General features: G+C 48.0%; 1 protein-coding gene across 1 annotated transcript in view; it reads right to left on the reverse strand.

The window, feature by feature from the left end:
- Positions 1–251: 251 nt before the first annotated feature.
- ADRA1B (adrenoceptor alpha 1B) overlaps positions 252–18601 on the reverse strand; it is a 222773-nt gene continuing 204423 nt past the window's right edge. The window contains exon 2 of the mRNA XM_069653905.1: positions 252–3631. Within this exon, the coding sequence (XP_069510006.1) occupies positions 3126–3631 (506 nt within the window). The 3' untranslated portion in view covers positions 252–3125. The remainder of the gene's footprint in view (positions 3632–18601) is intronic.

Below are 18601 nucleotides of genomic sequence, written 5' to 3' on the forward strand. Positions count from 1 at the left end.
GTGGTTTTTTGTTATTGTGGAATAAATTCTGCGGCTTTTTATGCCAACAAACTACCAGGTCTCATTCTACACTTTCTGGGGAAAGGGGGAATGAGTTATGGGTATATATTGGCTACAGTTATGAATGGACAGATGCCAGGGTTATGGCGGGAGATGAATACACGTAGTGTGCCACAGCTGCTTCTGTATTTGAATGTGAGATATTAACTGTCCTCAGCAACACTTGATACATTCATGTAAAAACGAACACGTTTAAAGAAAATGGAAACACATATCTTTAATATTTTGTCAATATTTTTAGTTTCTAAAGTGCTGATATTCAGAGGACAAGAGACTTCATGAAAACAGTGCAGGCAATAGTGACTTCAATTATTATAAAAGGTCAGATTCATGTATTGTCCGATGCAGTAGCTTTGCCTGTTGTCACCCCTAGAGGGCGATGTTGCCTTAGGATACACAGAGACAATGCCAATTCGCATAGCTTTTCCTGGTTCCTGGTTTCACCACTAGAGAGAGCTGTTGCCTTAGGATATGTAGTGGCTCAACCGTGTCAATGAAAACCTGCACTCTGGGCCGTGTACACGGGTCTTACATTAGAGATACAATACAAACCCATCGGATGTTCATACTCTCTTTATGAAGCAGATCTCAATCAATGCTGCAATACCCACAATTCTACTGCAGGACACCCATGGGCCGGGCACGGTTATCCTGACAGCAGTGCACCCGCCCAGGACACTGCACCCCCCCCCCCATACTCTTAACCCAGGACATCCCCAGAGGACCTGCACGTTAGGCTCCAATGCAGGCCGGCAGCACTTCCAGAGGCCGGTGCAACCTGCCTATACCTTAGGCTGCAGAGCAAGGTACCAACCCAACACCACTCCAAGGCATTGCCAGGGCACCAGCACCTTGCTAGGGCACTGACAACCGCCAGTGCCCTGACACAACTCCAGTCCACAGGCAAGCAAGTGCACCTGCACTTCAAGAGAGCCCTCCCACACCAGACACCAGGTAGGGTCACACACAGCTCCGCAAGTTCCTGCACATTAGGCTGCAAGGATGGGCCCCAGGGCTTCCCAAGTGGACCGGCACCTCCCCAAGGCACAAAAATACTGTCTTTCAGTCCATGGTGCTGACACCACTTCACGGCTTCAGGGACACTAGGCTTTAGTCCATGATGCTGACACCACTTCACGGCTCCAGGGACACTAGGTTTTAGTCCATGATATTATCCCCCCCTAACCCAAGGCTCCAGGACGCTAGGCTTCAGTCCATGATGCTGACACCCCCTCAAGGCCCCAGGACACTAGACTTCAATCCATAGTGCCAATCCCCTCCCCCCCTTCAAGGCTTCAGGACACTAGGCATCAGTCCATGGCGCTGACACCCCCCTCAAGGCCCCAGGACACTAGGCTTTAGTCCATGATGCTAACACCCCCCTCAAGGACCCAGTAAACTAGGCTTTAATCCGTATCGCTGACCCCCTCCGCACCCCGCTTAAGGCCCCGGGACACTAGGCTTCAGACCATGGTGCTGACACATCCTCAAGGCTCCAAGACACTAGGTTTAAGTCCAGGGTGCTGATCCCCCCCCCAAGTCTCCAGGACACTAAGCTTCAGTCCATGATGCTGACACGCCTCAAGGCTCCACAACACTAGGCTTCAATCCATGGTGCTGACACCCCCTCACGGCTCCAGGACACTAAGCTTCAGTCCATGGTGCTGACACACCCTCAAGGCTCCAAGACACTCGTTTTAAGTCCATGGTGCTGATCCCCATCCCCTTCCCAAGACTCCAGGACAGTAGGCTTCAGTCCATGGTGCAGAAACCCACCTCGAGGCTTTAGGACTCTAGGCTTCAGTCCATGGTACCGACACTTCCTCAAGACTCCAGGACACTAGGCTTCATTCTATAGTGATGACACCACCCTCAAGTCACAGGGACACTAGGCTTCATGCTATGGTGATGACACCACCCTCAAGTCATAGGGACACTAGGCTTCATTCCATGGTGATGACACCCCCTCAAGTCACAAAGACACTAGGCTTCATTCTATGGTGATGACACCCCCCTCAAGTCACAAGGACACTAGGCTTCATTCTATGGTGATGACACCCCCCTCAAGTCACAAGGACACTAGGCTTCATTCTATGGTGATGACACCCCCTGAAGGAGCTGCAAACACGCTTCAAGAATGGGCACGGATACTCCAGTAACTAGGGCAGAACGTATCCTCCCTACCCCCCACAGAGAAGTGTAATGCCTGGCATCTCCCCAGGATCCAGACTAGGGCTCCCGCACCTCATTATTCCCTAGAATCAACACCAAGCCCACACCTTGTATCCAAAGAGAGCCAGCTGGATCCACAGTTCCCAGAATGCCTTTCGTGGATTTTAAATCAAAGTGCAAGTTGCTGCTGTCCCTAGAAGGGGAGCCAGCCAGGTGCATAGTGCACGAGGCCGATGAGCAGAGACCCTCGCCCTGGACCCAGAGCAGTGTGCGTGCCACCTCCAGAATCGGAGCTGGTTTGGACACTTGCCTCTGAGGGGATAGAGCAAGGGTAGCCAACTTTCTAGACTCCAGAGGTTTTTATCTGCAGCTCCCATGATCCCTGACCACTGACTATGCTGGCTGTGGCTTTTGGGCGATGCGGATCGGACCATCTGGAGGTTGACAAGTTGGCTATCCCTGGGCTTAAGCTGTTCACAAACGTTGTGCGAGGTGGAGGTTGGGATGGCCTTCCTATAGACTTAGTACAGCAGGTGTGTCACTTGGCCTTTCCTTCACTTCCTGGGATAGCATCAGAATGACCTGCTGCATGTGCTTGGCGGAGGGTGTCAATGAATGTGCACATATCCTTCAGCACTAGAATAGTCGCCGAGCCTGCGCCGCACGTGGAACCCTCTTGGAAGCAACCTTTGGATAGATACCTGGTGGGCCTGGTTGACCCAGCCCAGTTTAGTGGCTTTAGTTTACTGGCAAGGCCAGGCTGCCATACCCTTTTGCGGCCAGCAGGGGCTCTGGTGGAACTCAGTTAAGCCCAGAAGAATGATAGCCAGACCTTGATACCCGTCAGTTCGTGCCTAGGCTGGCGGCAATGGTTCCTGAGTGTGCCCGGCTGGCTAGCAGTTCATGCCTCGGATGGGATCCGAGTGCTGCCCCTTGGTCCTGTACCCATTGTGCTCCGGGCTGAGCTGGAAGGTGAAGATGTTAGCCGTGTGCCCCTGCCTGTGCCCCGCTAGGTGTGGGCTGTGTAGGGAGCTGGCATGATTCCAGTGGTTCTGTGGAGTCACCCCGTCGGCTCTGGGCTGAGTGACTCTGCTCAAGTAGCTGGGACTGGACGCGGGGGACCCCAGTGTCCTTTGGCTCCCGTTCCTCCAGCTGCCGCAGTCCTCCAGCGAGTCCCTATGGGAGCGTTCCCAGGAGGCGCGCTGCCAGTGGCGGCCTGCCTGGGCTCCGGGCCTCCGCCGCCGCTGGCACTGGCACCTCAGGATGCGGATGAAGGCCCTCTTGAACTCCTTGCTGAAGCAGGGGTATATGATGGGGTTCAGGCAGCTGTTGAAGTATCCCAGCCAAAATATGATCTTGAATAAGGTTTCCGGTGGCTTCAGCTGCGGGGATATGGACCCTGGAGAGGAAACAAGAAGGGGGAGGACATGTCAAAGAGTTTCCAGGCAACGGAGTCTATGACGTCATACCTGGAATACAACACAACATAAAACAGCACGCCATCGGTCTCTTCCCCCCTCTCTTTGCCTCTTTTCACCCCAGCTCCTGCTATGCGGTTGCTTGTTCAATTCTCACTTTTCCAGGTCATCCGTTTTTACTACATCATATCCTGTTCTTTCTTTCCAAATCCCGCCTTTCCTCTCAACCCCATCTCATTCTGGAACAATACTTTGATCTGGGAGCCTGACACCTCCTGAGATGTGGAGAGGGGCGGGTCTGCTGACAGAGCCTATATGTACAAGGAACCCATAACCTATACAATGATCCTGCTGGCACACCCTTATCTTGTAGAATCTATGTAAAATGAGGGCTAGCTCTGCTGTCCGAGACTGAACCTATTATATCGGTGTAATCTGTGGCAAAGCACTGGTGTCCAAACCGGAAGCAGCAAGGGCGGAAGAGAAGCTCTACAGCCTTACGCCTGAACCTATGAGATACGTGCAAGCTCGAGGGGTGGCTCTGCTCGCCGACTCTGGACTGAAAGGACCTCCACGCCTCTGGGATATGCCTGCTACCGAAACAAACATGTCTCGTACCTTAAAGGGCATATGGCTTTGAGGTACATATAGGGTGACCAGATTTAAACAGTAGAAAACCGGGACAGGGCAACTAACATAAAAGTAGGACTAACTCTTGAAAGTGGCTCTCTAAGCACTACACTTCGGTAGTGGTTGGAGGAGAAGGGGGTGTAAGTGTTGGTTGTAACGTAGTCTTGTCATGTGATGTCACTGGCCTGGAGTGCTTGCAGTCAGAATGTTGATGCATGAATGCAACTCAGGAGAATGTTGAGTGGGTCTGTGAGTGAATGTTCCAAGAGTGTCAGTTGGGGACCTGAGCTGGGTTGTTAGGATGGCCAGTGGGTTTTCTCCTGTGTATGCAGGTCCAATATCCCTCATTGTCCCTGTCCTGTGCTTCACATCATGTATATAACACAAGAGTAACTGGATGGTGTATATATGTACAATCTGTACAATAAAGCTTCCTGGAACAACTTAAGACTCCACAGCAGGTTTGTGTGTGAGTGCCAGCATGAATGACCACCTCCAGACTTTATAACAGTGTTACTGTCCAAATAAACACATATTATAATTAATTTATCACAAACTAGCACTAACTTAAGTTGTAAAATGCAGCATTTCTTCTGTGTGAGATTGTGCATTGCTGCTTGCAAGCTATGTAGAACTACCACCAAAAACTGGGACCACTGCAGTTTCCAATGGGAACATAATCTTGAGAAAGGGGGACAGAGCAGCAAAAACCAGGACAGTCCCGGCAAAACCCTAGGCATTTAAAATGTTAAGGATGTTAACGTAAGGAGGTCCTACAATTTCTTCAAAGTAGATAACTCTTTCCTACATAAACAAATGTTCTCTCGTTTGAGTCCAAGGCTTGTGAGCTTTGTGTAAAATAAGTGGTGAACCACCAAAGTGTAATATTTTATTCTGTGATAGATTATAATAAAATGAACGCGCTTTTATTGACACTTTAGAAACTGTTTGCACATGAATATATTTTATAATGTTAAATGCTGATTTATTGATGATATATGTACATGTTTTGTTTTATAAAGAAATTAATTGAAATATTGTATGTTTTAACTTCATTGTAAAAGGTTGTTATACAACCATATGCACTCTGATTAATAAAAAAGTGGTGGAACGACACTTTTCTTATTTTCTCTGAGTTCTATATGTGGCGGAACAACACTTTTCTTATATTTTCTCTGTGTTCTATATGTGGCGGAACAACACTTTTCTTATTTTCTCTATGTTCTATATGTGGTGGAAAGACACTTTTCTTATTTTCTCTGTGTTCTATATGTGGCGGAACAACACTTTTCTTATTTTCTCTATGTTCTATATGTGGTGGAAAGACACTTTTCTTATTTTCTCTGTGTTCGGAACATTTAGAAAAGTCGCAGCTGCTCTAGAAATTTGCCACATTTGGTCACCTACGGCTGTCCATGCCCTGTATTATTAGTTATTGCAAGGGTGTATAGGTTCAGGAAGCAACCAAGCGCTTTACAAGCCATAGTTGGAAGGACACAGTGAGGGAAGCAAAGACACAGGGGTGCGGGGTGCCAACAACGGGGCACAGGGAGGGCAGGCAATTTGGCAGCAAGGGTTCTACAAGCAACCAGGGGAGGAAGCAGGGGGAAGCGGATAACCCAGTCTCAGGAAGGGTGGCGAGTGGAGGGTGAATAGACCTAGGTGTTATGTGGGAGCCATTCCTTGAAAAGAAAGGTCTTGAGCTCCTTCCAGAAATCTCGGCCCTAGAGACCGCCACCCTATGGGTAGCGCGCCATGTCCGAGGATGCTCCGAGCAGGACCTATTGCGCATCAATAATCTGGCACCTTGAGAAGGGCTGTGCAGGAGGAGACACTGTGGCAGGGCACTGCAGTTCTTCCTGCATCCTTTGCACCTCTCTTTCTCTGTACCTTCACCCTTAGCAGCCCGATACTCATCACTCTATAAATGTGCTCTCCCTTTCTGAATGTTCCCCTACCTCGTTCCTCAATCGCCATCACATTCAATTTCTTTGTGTCTCTCCCCACACCTCTTCATTTTCCCACGCCCTCTTCATTCCTGGCTCCTTCATTCCCTTTTTCTCTACTCTCTACCCTCCCGTTTCTGCCTCTCACTTTCCGTACCCCCCCCTTCTCCCTCCTCTCCTCTTGCTGCCTCCCCATCATCACCAGCTTGATGCCCCATGGTGTGCGCCACTTTTCTTATTTTCGAAAATGTTGCCATCAAAAGGTTTGCAGATACTTTAGGAAAAATAGGAAAATATTGGACTCTGCCTGTGTCCCACTCTGCGCCTCTTGCACTCACAGCGAGCGAATTGCACTGCTTTTGCAGCCGTGTACCACAGCTGCTCCACCTGCTTCAGACCGTTGGCGTACAAAAGCAGTGGGGACCATGCCTCTTCCTACACCACTCTCCCTCACCCTTCAGAATGAGGATCTGATTCTGTGCTACATGTTAAACAAGAAAAGTGTTGTTCTGTGCTGGAACTACACTTTTCTTATTTACTCTCTTTAGCTATATAAATATAGGCACATAATATGCAGCTGATAAGAAAAATGTTGTTCCATCATAGAATAAGGCTTTTCTTATTTTACATGGACCTTAGTCTCAGGCCCTATAATTGGCCTATCTTTAGACGTGTTTGCTGACCTTTGATAATACGAAGCACCCTGGAAGCCGCCTCCCCGATGCCCTCTTCTGTAACTACCTCCTTCTCCCGAAGTCCACCTGCAATACTCCATCCCTGCTCTAGCCTTGTCTTGGCCATCACTATGAACCTGCCGCCCTCCCTGTCTCTCCCTCCATCCCGGTCCTATAAGTCACAACCTGGATATCTTTCTTTCCCTCCCCTCGCTATCCTTGACTCGTTTCCTTTACTTAGCAATGAAGCCTTTCCTCCTGACTGTTCTCCGATGTCCTAGCCATGACTCTCCTCCTGGCTCCTTCAGTCCAAACCTTGAATCCGCCTCTGCTAACCCGTGTTCCTCCTCCATTCCTGGGACATCCATACCCAGGGTCGGACTGGGGCAGAACATTGTCTCGGGCACCAATTAAAAAGTGGCTCACAGTTGCAAATGGCAATTCATTCCTTTTGTGACAGACTGTTTGAGTAGTACCTAAGAGGGCGTTTTTGATCAAATGTGATGCAAATTGTGCAATTTAAATAATATTTATTCAGCAACAATGGCCAAAACTACTAGCCACATAGTGAAGTAACTTATCCAACTGACCCACATTGGCCAAATAAGTGGCCCACTTTGACCAAAATAAAATGGCCCACACTAGCATTTTGCGTTTTTGGCTCGGGCATTGCCCTATTGGGCAGTCCGAGCCTGTCCATAGCTGTCTTCCATATCCTTTCTCTTCTTGTCCAAGACTTGCTAACCATTCTCCTAAAAGGACTCTGCCTTGCTATATCTAGGACTCCCCACTCGTCTTGGCTCACCCTAGATGTAACCCACCTTCTCTGCCCTCGCCATGCATTATTTTCTCATGACTCTCCCACTTTATCCTAACAATGACTCTCACTCTAAATATCTTCAGGTCCCATCCCTTAGCCCCCACCTGTACCCGAATTCCTCTCTGGACATCCCACGACTCTCCTCCCTCCCTAATCATGAATTATTTCCTCCTAGCACCCCTCTCACTCCACCCCTCCTTGTCTTTGTCATGCCATCCTTTCCCTGCTTATCCTCTGTCATAATTATTCTCCTAGAATGTCCCAACTTCCTCCTTCCATTCACTGGCCATTACCCCTTCGTCCATCTTCCTTGTCGCAGTCCTTGCTTAGCTGGGATTGCGCCTCTCAGGACAGACTTTCCAAACTACCTTTCTCCTTTAAACATGGAGGATCCTTGCTACCACTGTAGTCCTTCCTTCATGTTTATCATACTATTTTTTCTGTTCAGTATAAAAGCCCCATCTCGCCCGAGACTGACCTGCTTTGTTGTCTGTCCCTCTGAAGTGGATTCTCCCTTTCCTCTTCACAATGAGTTGTGCAAATGTCTTGTGTATATTAATATGATCTTTCTCCCTATATTCACCGAGTATTTCCCCGCTTTAAATGTCAGACCTTCGGGTACAGTTTAGCATGCCCTGGCCCACCGGTGTCATCACATGAGTGGTCGGTTCTGCAGGACAGACCTGTTCACCACAGCACGGCCAGGCGTACAGGGGGCACTGCTGTTCGGAGATTCCAAGTGTTTACAGAGGTGCTTTCTGCCTGGGAGCCATTCCAATTGCCGGGGACCCGCTGAGCATTTTTCGGACAAAATCGATGCAGGGAGCAGGTCCATGTGATTTAGGCAGCAGGTGGGGCAGGGTGATTCCCGTTTCCAGGGGACGCAGTTAAAGCTGGCAGCATGCCACTGGTTGCATAGTTGCCAACGTGATCCATTCAAATCTGTAAGTGCTCATCCAGTCCTTTTTTTCACTTTGCAGTCTGGGACCTGTAGTTCTGCTTTTCCCATTTATACCTCTGACTACAAATCCCAGAATGCAGAGGAAAAAACAGGACTGTTTAAACACTTTCAATTGGAATGGCACATGTGGTTGGCATTTGCCATGGGACATGAAGCACCCCAAAAGTCCCTGCAAAAAAGGAAACATCTTGAGTTGGAGGTGCTTGTACCCCCTCCCCAGATAATTAGAGCCAGCGGGTGCCGCCCAGAAAAGGCCAAATGCCTGCAAGGGAAAGGCCTGGCAGAGACTTGCAACAAAACGGGAAAGTCCTATCCAGCCATAAAAAGTCACTTGCCCCCTCAATTGTACACATACACACAGCACAGAGCTTTTTATTCGCCAAGAGTAAAATAACACTAGCCAATAGCTAGTGGCGAGTGCACATTTTGTGCCCTGCTAAAAAGGATTAGACATTCGCTGGTGAGCTTGATGATTTACCAGTCCATAAAGTCATTGGCAAGCTACTCATTAAATAATGGACAGACACTGACCTTCCAGTGCTACCGCGCTTTTTGGTGAAGCGCTAGCCATAGATGGACTTCGAGACTGACTCCCCACCTGTGTCCAAGGTGGATTCCCTGGACTTTAACCTTTCAGCAGAGACATCGGTACCCTCAGAAAATGCTACTGACGAAATCATTGAGGTAACGCTAAAGAAATCCTTTTCTGCCCACAACCTTGCCATCAGGACGGGAACGTATGCCTTCTATTGTATTTATTGATCATTTGTAATGGGCACTATACAGCAAGAATTGTGTTTCAAGGCGCATCAAGACAAGGGGGTGGGGGGAGAGGGATGGAGAAGCAAGCTACAAAATAAAAATAAAAACGTTCTTAAAAGGTCTTGAGACCTTCGGAACGCGCACCTGCTAAAATATGAGGTCGGGGAAGAGGAGGAGGTGGGGAAGTGCAGGAAGGGGGCAGGGAAGAACAAACAAAACATTCTGACTAGGTCGTGAGACGATTTGGAATGTGCAAGTGTTAAACATGAAAGGCAACAAGAAAAGGGGGAATGAAGGCGGGGAGGAAGGAGGAAGAGCAAGATACAACAGTAAAAAAGCAGCAATGAAAGTAAAGGGCTGTTAGGAAAAAGGACAGCAATCAATGCAAGATATACCAGTATGCTATCATAGCTGGTAGGCAGCAGCGTAGTGACATAGCTACAAACATGTTGCAGGAATTAAAGAGAACATTAAAACAATGGGCAATATACTGAGGTACGTTGGATCACAGAGTAGGCCTTGAAGCCATGGCAGCAGAGAAAAGTTGATAGAAGTAGGTGACTGCAGGTGGCAACGAAGAACAGCGTCACAGGTAGTAGAGCCGTCAGGAGGCAAGACTGATAAACACTGGTGTAACAGAGGCCCTGCAGCCCTCGCGGTGCAGTGGACACCGCACATGTTCTGGCAGGGCGCCCCTAAGACTACAGAAAAATGTTTAAAAATTAAAAAACTGAAAAAATAAATTGTTTCTTGTTGAAGTCACTCTACCTTCATAAAGAAATTATTTCTGTTACAGCATAACATAAATAATGTCTTTATGAAGGCAAAGTGACTAGAAAAAGATACACTTTCTTTATGAAGTCTGAGGGCTCCCCCGCCCCATGACATGGAAGCCTACAGGCTGGAGACCTCCATGTCATGGGGCGGGGGGAGACCAATGACTTCAAAAATAAATAGTTTCTGTTTGAAGTAACTCTGCCTTCATAAAGAAATTATTTCTGTTTCGGTTTGGTCTTTTAACGGAAATAATTTCTTTATGAAGTCAGAGTGACTTAAAAAAAAATCATTTCTTTTTGAAATGTTGGGCTCCCCCTCCGCCCCACGACACAGAGGCCTCCAGATCCTCTGCAGATGATGGGAAGAATCATTCTTGGCTGCTGCAGGGAGCTGAAGGTCTCCTCCCCTGGACCAATGGATTAAAGAAAAGAAAATGTATTTTCTCTAAATGTGTGTGCGTGCATTTAAGTGTGTGTGTGTGTGTGTATATATATATATATATATGTACATAATGTAATGTGCATTAATGAGTGAGTTCATGATGCAGCCTGGGTATGCCTGTGTGAGTGTATGGTTAAAGGGTGCATGCTCAAATGTATGGGTGGCTGTTTGTGTGTGAGTGTATGGTGAAAAGGTGCACACATAAATATATGGGTGGCTGCCTGGGTATCCCTGTATGGTGAAAGGGTGCACACTTAAATGTGTGGGTACCTGCCTGGATGTGCCTGCATGGTGAAAGGGTACACACTTAAATGTATGGGTTGCTGGGTGTGTTTGTTGTGTGTGTGTGTGTGGGCGTATGTGTATGGTGAATGGTGTGTGTGCTTGTGTTCAGGGGCTCAACAAAACCTACATTCCGGGGGGGTAACCCTTTAAATGTTGGGAGAGTCGCTAACTTCACAGGCGGCGGGGGAGGGACAAACCTATTTGTGTGGGGGCATCTAACTTCTTTAAGCATTCACAGAGATTATTCTAAGGCCGCTTCAATGTCACAAGCAGTTAACTCCCTCCTTTAAGTCTGAAAGCACCGACTTATGGACTGCTGTGAGAATGAGTGGTCTCCTGTCCCCTCTCTACCCTTCCAATCACTCCCCTGCATGCAATTACTAAACCCACATCATGATTTCAAATGCCTAAAAAACGAACATTGAAATGCTTTATGTTAGTAATTGCCGGGCCTTTGTTAACGGCGAAACACAGGCACTTTTTAACATCTGTGTCCAGTTCTGTTCGGCAAAGGCTTTGTAGGTCAGCCAGGTCGAGTTAGCATAGCCCAACATTTCAGGGGGTGGGGGAGAGGACTGATGCCTAGTCATATCTATGGTGTTGTGCCACTGCTTGTATTTAATGCCATGATCACTTATGGTAATCTACATTACTCGTAGTCCCATTCTTTATCGTCCCATTACTTGTGTATGAGGCACTTTGCCTCATACACAAGTACTGGGATGAGGTAGTGGGACATGGAGGTAATGCCTCGCTTAGTTACCTGTAATCTTCATTACTCCTAGCCCCTCTCATCCTCGTCCTAGTACTTGCCTACCAGGCAAGGTGCCTCATACATCAGCACTGGGACAATGGAGAGGGACGTGGAGGTAATTCTGGGCCGATGTTCTGATTTTGGGGGTTGGGGCAGGGGTTGGAGGGAGAGGGCATGTGTGGGAGCAGGGATTGTGCGATACATCCTAATGGTAATCCATCTCCAGCCTAAGCAGGCATGATATGTGGTATTAGTGGCTAGAGAGGCATTTTGGTGCAGCCAGTCTAGTCATTTCTTAGTTTGGCTTGCCTTTTTTTAACTGCACTTCTCTGATAAAGCAGTTCTGCTAAGTGTAATTTCCTGGCTAGAATGGCATTTGGGTGCTGCCAGTCTAGCCGTTTCTTACTGTGGCAGGGTATATTTTTCTGGGCATTTGTGATAAAACAACCATGATAAGGAACGTTTCTGCAAGACACCAGATGGAGCATCCGACTTGTCTTGTCCACCATCGTCATTTTTTCTGAGCACAAACCGGGAAGGCTCTGGCTGCAAGAGCAGCAGCAATCTGTGTGCTCTTGGTTGGATGAGAATACAAATTGCATTTTCTTTGGGATACATTGAGCATTCCTGAAAGACACCAGATGGAGCACAGGGGACGGCGGATTACATTTAACTTAATTACATTTACTTTAAAAATCATGTTCATCTATTCAACTTGAAAGGTATGGAGGGCTAAGTTTCCCTGTCTGTGCCACAGTGCATCAGCTACGGCTGGCTGAGAACACAGTTGGAGCTGCAGGAGCAGCTCTCCCTCTACCCAAAGTCCCTGTCTACTGCAGGAGCAGCTAGACTTTGAATCCTCGATGCCTGCTAATATCGCCCACAACCAGCCGTCGTTCGATCCAACCCCTACATTGATCATCCCACTTCAGGAGACCCACCACTTGATGAGAACTTGATTACAACTTTCCAGGTGTAACAAGTACGCCTCACGTGGAGCTGCTGCTCCTTGAGTTTTCCACTAAAATGGCCACTGCTGCCTCAAGCTATTTTTGTTTACTTGGTTGCCTGGCAACCACTCTTCATTTGGCCTGTAGGCAGGGAGGGGCACCGATAGGCGGAAGCCAGCTCCGCACACCTAAGGCCTACAGCACAAAGCGTTCCCTGTCTGTGCCTGGACTTTGCTCAAGTTTGAAGGATGGGGGCCAAAAATAAATGTGTGTTACAGATCATTGTTCAGGGTTTGCCGAAACTCACCCTGAAACAGGAACCGTCTACACACTGGTGCCACACAATGTCCCCAGCAAGGCTGCTCCTCAGACAGGAATTAAGGAACTCCTGCAGTAAAAAGGCTATGGGGGGAGATCCTCATTAAGAGTGGGTCCTCGGTTCCAATACTGTATCGCTTCTCAACCAGAAGCACACAGGCGGGTTCAGGCCAGTCATGAATCTGAAATCGGTCCACCGTTTTGTCAGGTACTAGCATTTCAAAATGGTTGCCCTTTCTTCCATCATTGCATTGAACCAACCATTGATCCAACCAGGGGATTGGCTGGTGTCCATAGATTGACAGGGCAGATAACTTCAGGAATTTGGTTTGGTGCTGAACTTGAAGAAATGTAACCTGTAGCCATGGGATTGGTGGTTGTGGGTGGGAATCTGAGCTCAGCCTGGCAGATGGGTGTGGGAAAATGGGTTTCTTTGGTGTGGACTACCCAATTTGCAACACCCAGTTTTCTTAAAACAAAGAAAATCACTGAAGAAATGGTGGTCTTCATGGGAGGAATACCCCTCTTATGATAAAAGGAAAATGTCAGGTATGGGAATAGGAAGAGGGCTTTTAGGGAGGGGACTCCAGTACATTTGTGGGAACAAAGAGAAGAAGCGGGAGGTAACGGTTCAGGGTAGGGATGAGGATGCGGTGTGAGGACAGCCCAGCCGTGTAAATAGAAGCAGCAAGGGATGTGACCACAAGGGCTCATCATCAACACGCAGGTAAGTAGAGGGCACAGGGGAGGAGTTGGGGGAGAAACACGAGGGGGGGGGGGTCCCTGTAATGTCGAGAAAGCCGGCACCTTTTACTTACAGGGAAGATGATAAAGTAGGATGTCCCAAGATCCAGGATCACAGAGTCGTGCCCTCAGGATAGGTGTAGAGAGTCAGTGTCATTTTAACATAGACCCAACCACGAGGTCAGGATTGGTGCAGTACCTTGGGAGGAGGGGTAGGATAGCTTTTAGCCACACTTCCTCCTGCCCTAGGTTGGAACCTCATTCTTTTGGAAGGAAGAGGAGGATTCGATCATCTATGTTAACGAGAGGAAGATGACAACGCTCTGGAAGAAGACCACTTCTGTTTACCTGCAACAGGCTAGCCATGATTGCTGCCTTCAGAGTATCTGCAGGCAGTGTACTTCATTGGAAGACCAAAGACATCATGCCCCAGTAAGGACTTCCACCTTCCAGCCTCCAAGATGTACACATCTATGGCCCAAAAGGCCAGTGCTCTAACCTTAAGCTAATGAAATGCCATATCATACATGAGCCTGACCCATGTTTCCCTCTTGGCTAATAACTCATAGCAGTCCTAACGCTCTTAGAGGCCAGGTGCTGGCAATAGAAAATCCTTACCTAAGGACTGGGCAGTGTATACAGCCTTAGACACAGCACGGGGTAAGGTTACAATGTTCACCAGACTTCTTCAGGACAGAGTCAATCCCTTTTCTATCGGATATGATGGAGAAATGTCTTCCGAAGTCAATGCTCTTTGTCCCGGCAGACTAGCTAAAACTAGCTCACCCTTAAGGATTTAGAGATCTGTGAATTACCACCTACACAAGGATGCTGGCAAGACATACATTGAGGAAGAGGTGCGTTGTCTGTGTTACTTAATTCTCTAGTAAGTCTCGTGCAGCCTTGTTTGCAGGGAGTGTTGACAGGTGCCTAGGTATACCATCAGAAAGACCAATACAAATGGGTGCATTTATTGCATGTAGACTAGGGAATAAGCAGAAGCACAACCAGTCACTCTAGTTAAATCAGAAGACCAGAGAAGATCAACCTCTGACAAAATCCTCCAAAGAGAAATCGCGATTTTTTTATTTTTTATTTATTTCATTTGTATAGCGCACAACAGCCCTTGGGCATTGAGGCGCTGTTACTTGAGAGGAGCTTAGTTACAGGGAGAGGGCACATGGGGAGAAATAGTTACACAATGAGCAAATTTCAAGAATACATTCGGATACATAAAATATACATATAGGCATAGGTGAGTCGCATTTATGTGGGCTCACATTTATGTGTAAACAGGTAGATTATGGCTGTAGATTGTGGCGTATTTCAGGTGAAGAGCACTGTTTTCATGGCTTTGCGAAAGGTCATGAGGGAGGCCTCACCGCGTATAGTGGGAGGTAGGGCATTCCAATGTGCTGGTGCTAGGTAGGGGAAGCTGGAGCCACCTGCTCTAACTCTTCTTACCAAAGGCACACAGAGCATGTTGGCGTAAGGTGTCCTAATTGGCCTTGTGTAGGAGGAGGGGTGAATCCTTTGCGAGAGGTATTCGGGTGCAGAGTGGTGGATGCACTTGTGGGTCAGTGACAGGGTTTTGAATAAGATTCTCTCTTTTATTGGGAGCCAGTGTGCCGCTTTCCTGGCCGCAGTAATGTGCTCTCTTTTTGCGATGCCTTGAGCTGCGCGGAGTGCGTTGTTTTGGATGACTTCTAGTCTGTCCAGGTTTTTGGTGGAGGTTCCAAGGAAGAGGACATTGCAGTAGTCTAACCTTGAGCCTGTGATGGCTCTGGCTATGTTAGTGCAGTTCTCTTTGGAGAGGAATGGTCTGGCTGCATTAATTAATTTGGCACGATAGGCTGCCGAGGAGGCGATAGCACTAACTTGTTTGCACATGGATTGATTGGAGTCCAAATAGACTCCAAGGGTTTTAACTGAGTCTAATACAGGAATTATGATGGAGTCAATAGTGAAGTGGCTAAATTGTGAGTTCAGGTTTTTTAGTGTGTCGGGGGAGCCTACCAGGAGGAGTTCTGTCTTGTCAGAGTTGAGGCACAGTCCGTTTATTGCCATCCAGGCTTGGATAGTGTTGTAAATGTTGTTAAGCATGGCGGAGTCTGTGTCATAGTTGCCCTTGAGGGTGAGGAGGATCTGTGTATCGTCTGCGTAGTTAGTATAGGAGATGCCCATAGCGTCGAGGATGAGAAAAAGTGGGCGAGTAAAGATGTTGTAGAGGGTGGGCGAGAGGCAGGGGCCTTGTGGAACTCCACAGAGCATGATAGTGGGCGAGGCAGAGGCTAAGTCAGAGAACACTTGTGTGGTTCTGTCTTGTAGGAAGGAGGTGATCCAGGTCGTAGTGTCAGGGGAGAATCTGGCTGTGGTGGAAAGGTGGTGACATAGGACATCGTGGTCTACTAGGTCGAATGCTGCAGAGAAGTCGAGGAGTAGGAGTAGGGCTGGTTTGCCTAGGTCTCTGGCATCGTCCATCTGATTCTTTAGGTCAAGTAAGGCGGTTTCTGTTTCATGTCTGGGTCGAAAGCCAGATTGGCATAGCCCTAGGAGCTTGTGTTTTTCAATGAAGTTCTGCACCTGCAGATAGGCTGCTTTGTCCAGTATCTTGAGAAAGAAGGGGACGGTGGTGATGGGCCTGTAGTTATTGGGGGAAATAGGGTCGAGAGAGGGGTTTTTTCAAGAGGGGGTGGACCCAGGCTTCCTTGAGGCAGGAGGGGACTTTCCCAGTGGCAAATGATGCATTGATGAACGCAGTCAGGAATGGTGCGAGGGTCTTAGCACAGTCTTTAATAATAGAGGCAGGGGAGGAGTCACCCTTACAGTTGGAAGATGAAATCCAAGATGACAATCTAATGTTTGAGAACCGACTCTTCCTAGATGATATGACTGGAAGTCAATAACAGAGAATGTTGGGGAAGCAAGAGGAGCAAAATACAGGTCAGGTAATAGGACAAGATAGAAGAGGTCATGGAACTGCCCACCAATGGGGTGAAGGCCTGTTAAGTATGAGACGGGGAAGACAGAAAACACAGAGCAACGCTGCTGAGACCTGGAAGAGGCAATATAGAGGCAGGGGGTGATTATCCAAAGGGTTATGAGAGCAGACAGCACTCTGACCTGGCTTGGTTCGGATCAAGTGGAGAGATGTACCACAGAACCCTGGTTGTTGGGGGAGTTCTGGGTCCTGGAGGCAGTGAATTGAGGTCTTGAGGTCAGGGTGGGAGGGGAGAGGCAGGCAGTGGATAGAGACTGGGAACCACTGACAAGGTGCCTATCAGAGAACCCAGTGGGGTGGGGGTGGTAGAGAGAGAGAGAGAGAGAGAGAGAGAGGAGAGAGAGAAAGAGAGAGAGAGAGAGAGAGAGAGAGAGAGAGAGAGAGAGAGAACAGACATAAAAACAAAGAAAACAAAAACCCAAGAGAACCGTGCATTTTGGGAAACGTAATCCAGCTTTTAAAGTACCTATATGACAATTATAGAGAGAAAGTGAGCCCTAAGGTGGCATTCTGGGAAAAGTATTCACTTGACATTGCGGCAGGGAATGTCAGAAGGAAGCAATGCACTATGCGGTGGGAGTTGAAGGACGCCCACCACAACATTCACAACCAGGAGGGCAGTCTCAGAAAGAAGGGGGATGCTGCAGCCGGGGCACTGGAGTAGAAACTCATGTCGCGTGGCAGCTAATGATAACAGACCTTTCTGACACCCTAATCACTGCCAATCAATTTAATAACGTTATTAGACATATACTTTGGCTTTAATTCTATTTCTTTCGGAAGATTCGCCAGAGAAGTCTTGTGGTTGAATTATGGTGCCTTCCATTACTATGACGTGGAAACCCTTCCAATAGAGGCAGCACATCACAATGGAGATATAAAAAGACTTGAGAAATATCTGATTTATGGACCAGGCTTCCCTAATATTCAGAAGAGGGCCGGAATGGTCCTGGAGGAGGAGAACACACAGCGCCCGGAGCCTGGGAAGAGGCGGTAGAAGCAGGTATGTGATCTACTGCCCCCCACACCCTGTCTCACTGTTCTTGGCTCTTTTGAGGGCCTCTGATGTTGTTACTATAAGAAACCTAGTATGAACAAGAAATGGCAGTATTTATTACGACTTCTGTTCTATGGTTGACAGACTTAAGCACATGACTGGAATGACCATTGGAGGGTGAAAAGGCGGTGGGATATCTCTTGGAAGAGCCTGTCCGCGTGCGCTGCTCCATGCTGTTGCTAGCTCCTCCACCAATCAGAAACACACTGAAAACTGTGAACAGGCCTTTATATCAGAGGGTGTTGAGGCTGATTCCCTGCAAACCAAACAATGAGAAGAAGCAACACTCCCAGCTTTCTCCAGTTACCCAGCATTCACTGCCAGAATGCATGTGAAGGAAACCGTGAAAAACCTCCAGAATGAGCACGACGTCGGTGGTCCGCGCCAGGTGCTTAGGGGCTGGAGCATGTTCCCCCTTTCCCCAGTCTTCTCCTGGTGTCCTCCTGTACCTTTTGATTTCTGCCAGTATTTAGCACTTGTGTTTCCAATAATAGCCTTACTTCAGACAAACATGGCCATCTATTACGCACCCCTCTCCGGTGTGTCTCTGCCTCCGATCGCACACAGTGAGACCAGGATGTCAGATTTTGCATTCCCCAATGTATCGGACTGGAAAGAAGCAGATCCCTTCTGGCAAAGCTCCAGGTTTTCCTCCTCATTCAATCTCGGCTAGTAAGCTAAAGTTAATACGCCCTTGGAGCCTTCAGTATCTTCCTTTTGCTTAAAATCGCTCTCTCCCCCAAAGTATCTTTCCTAAACACTTAAAAACTGCTGCTGTGAAACCACTCCTGAAGAAAGCGATTCATGATCGCAACATATGGTCTAATTTTC

Source organism: Ambystoma mexicanum, chromosome 3q, assembly GCF_040938575.1.
Source record: "Ambystoma mexicanum isolate Mex_15411 chromosome 3q, UKY_AmexF1_1, whole genome shotgun sequence".
In the NCBI taxonomy this organism is placed as follows: domain Eukaryota; kingdom Metazoa; phylum Chordata; class Amphibia; order Caudata; family Ambystomatidae; genus Ambystoma; species Ambystoma mexicanum.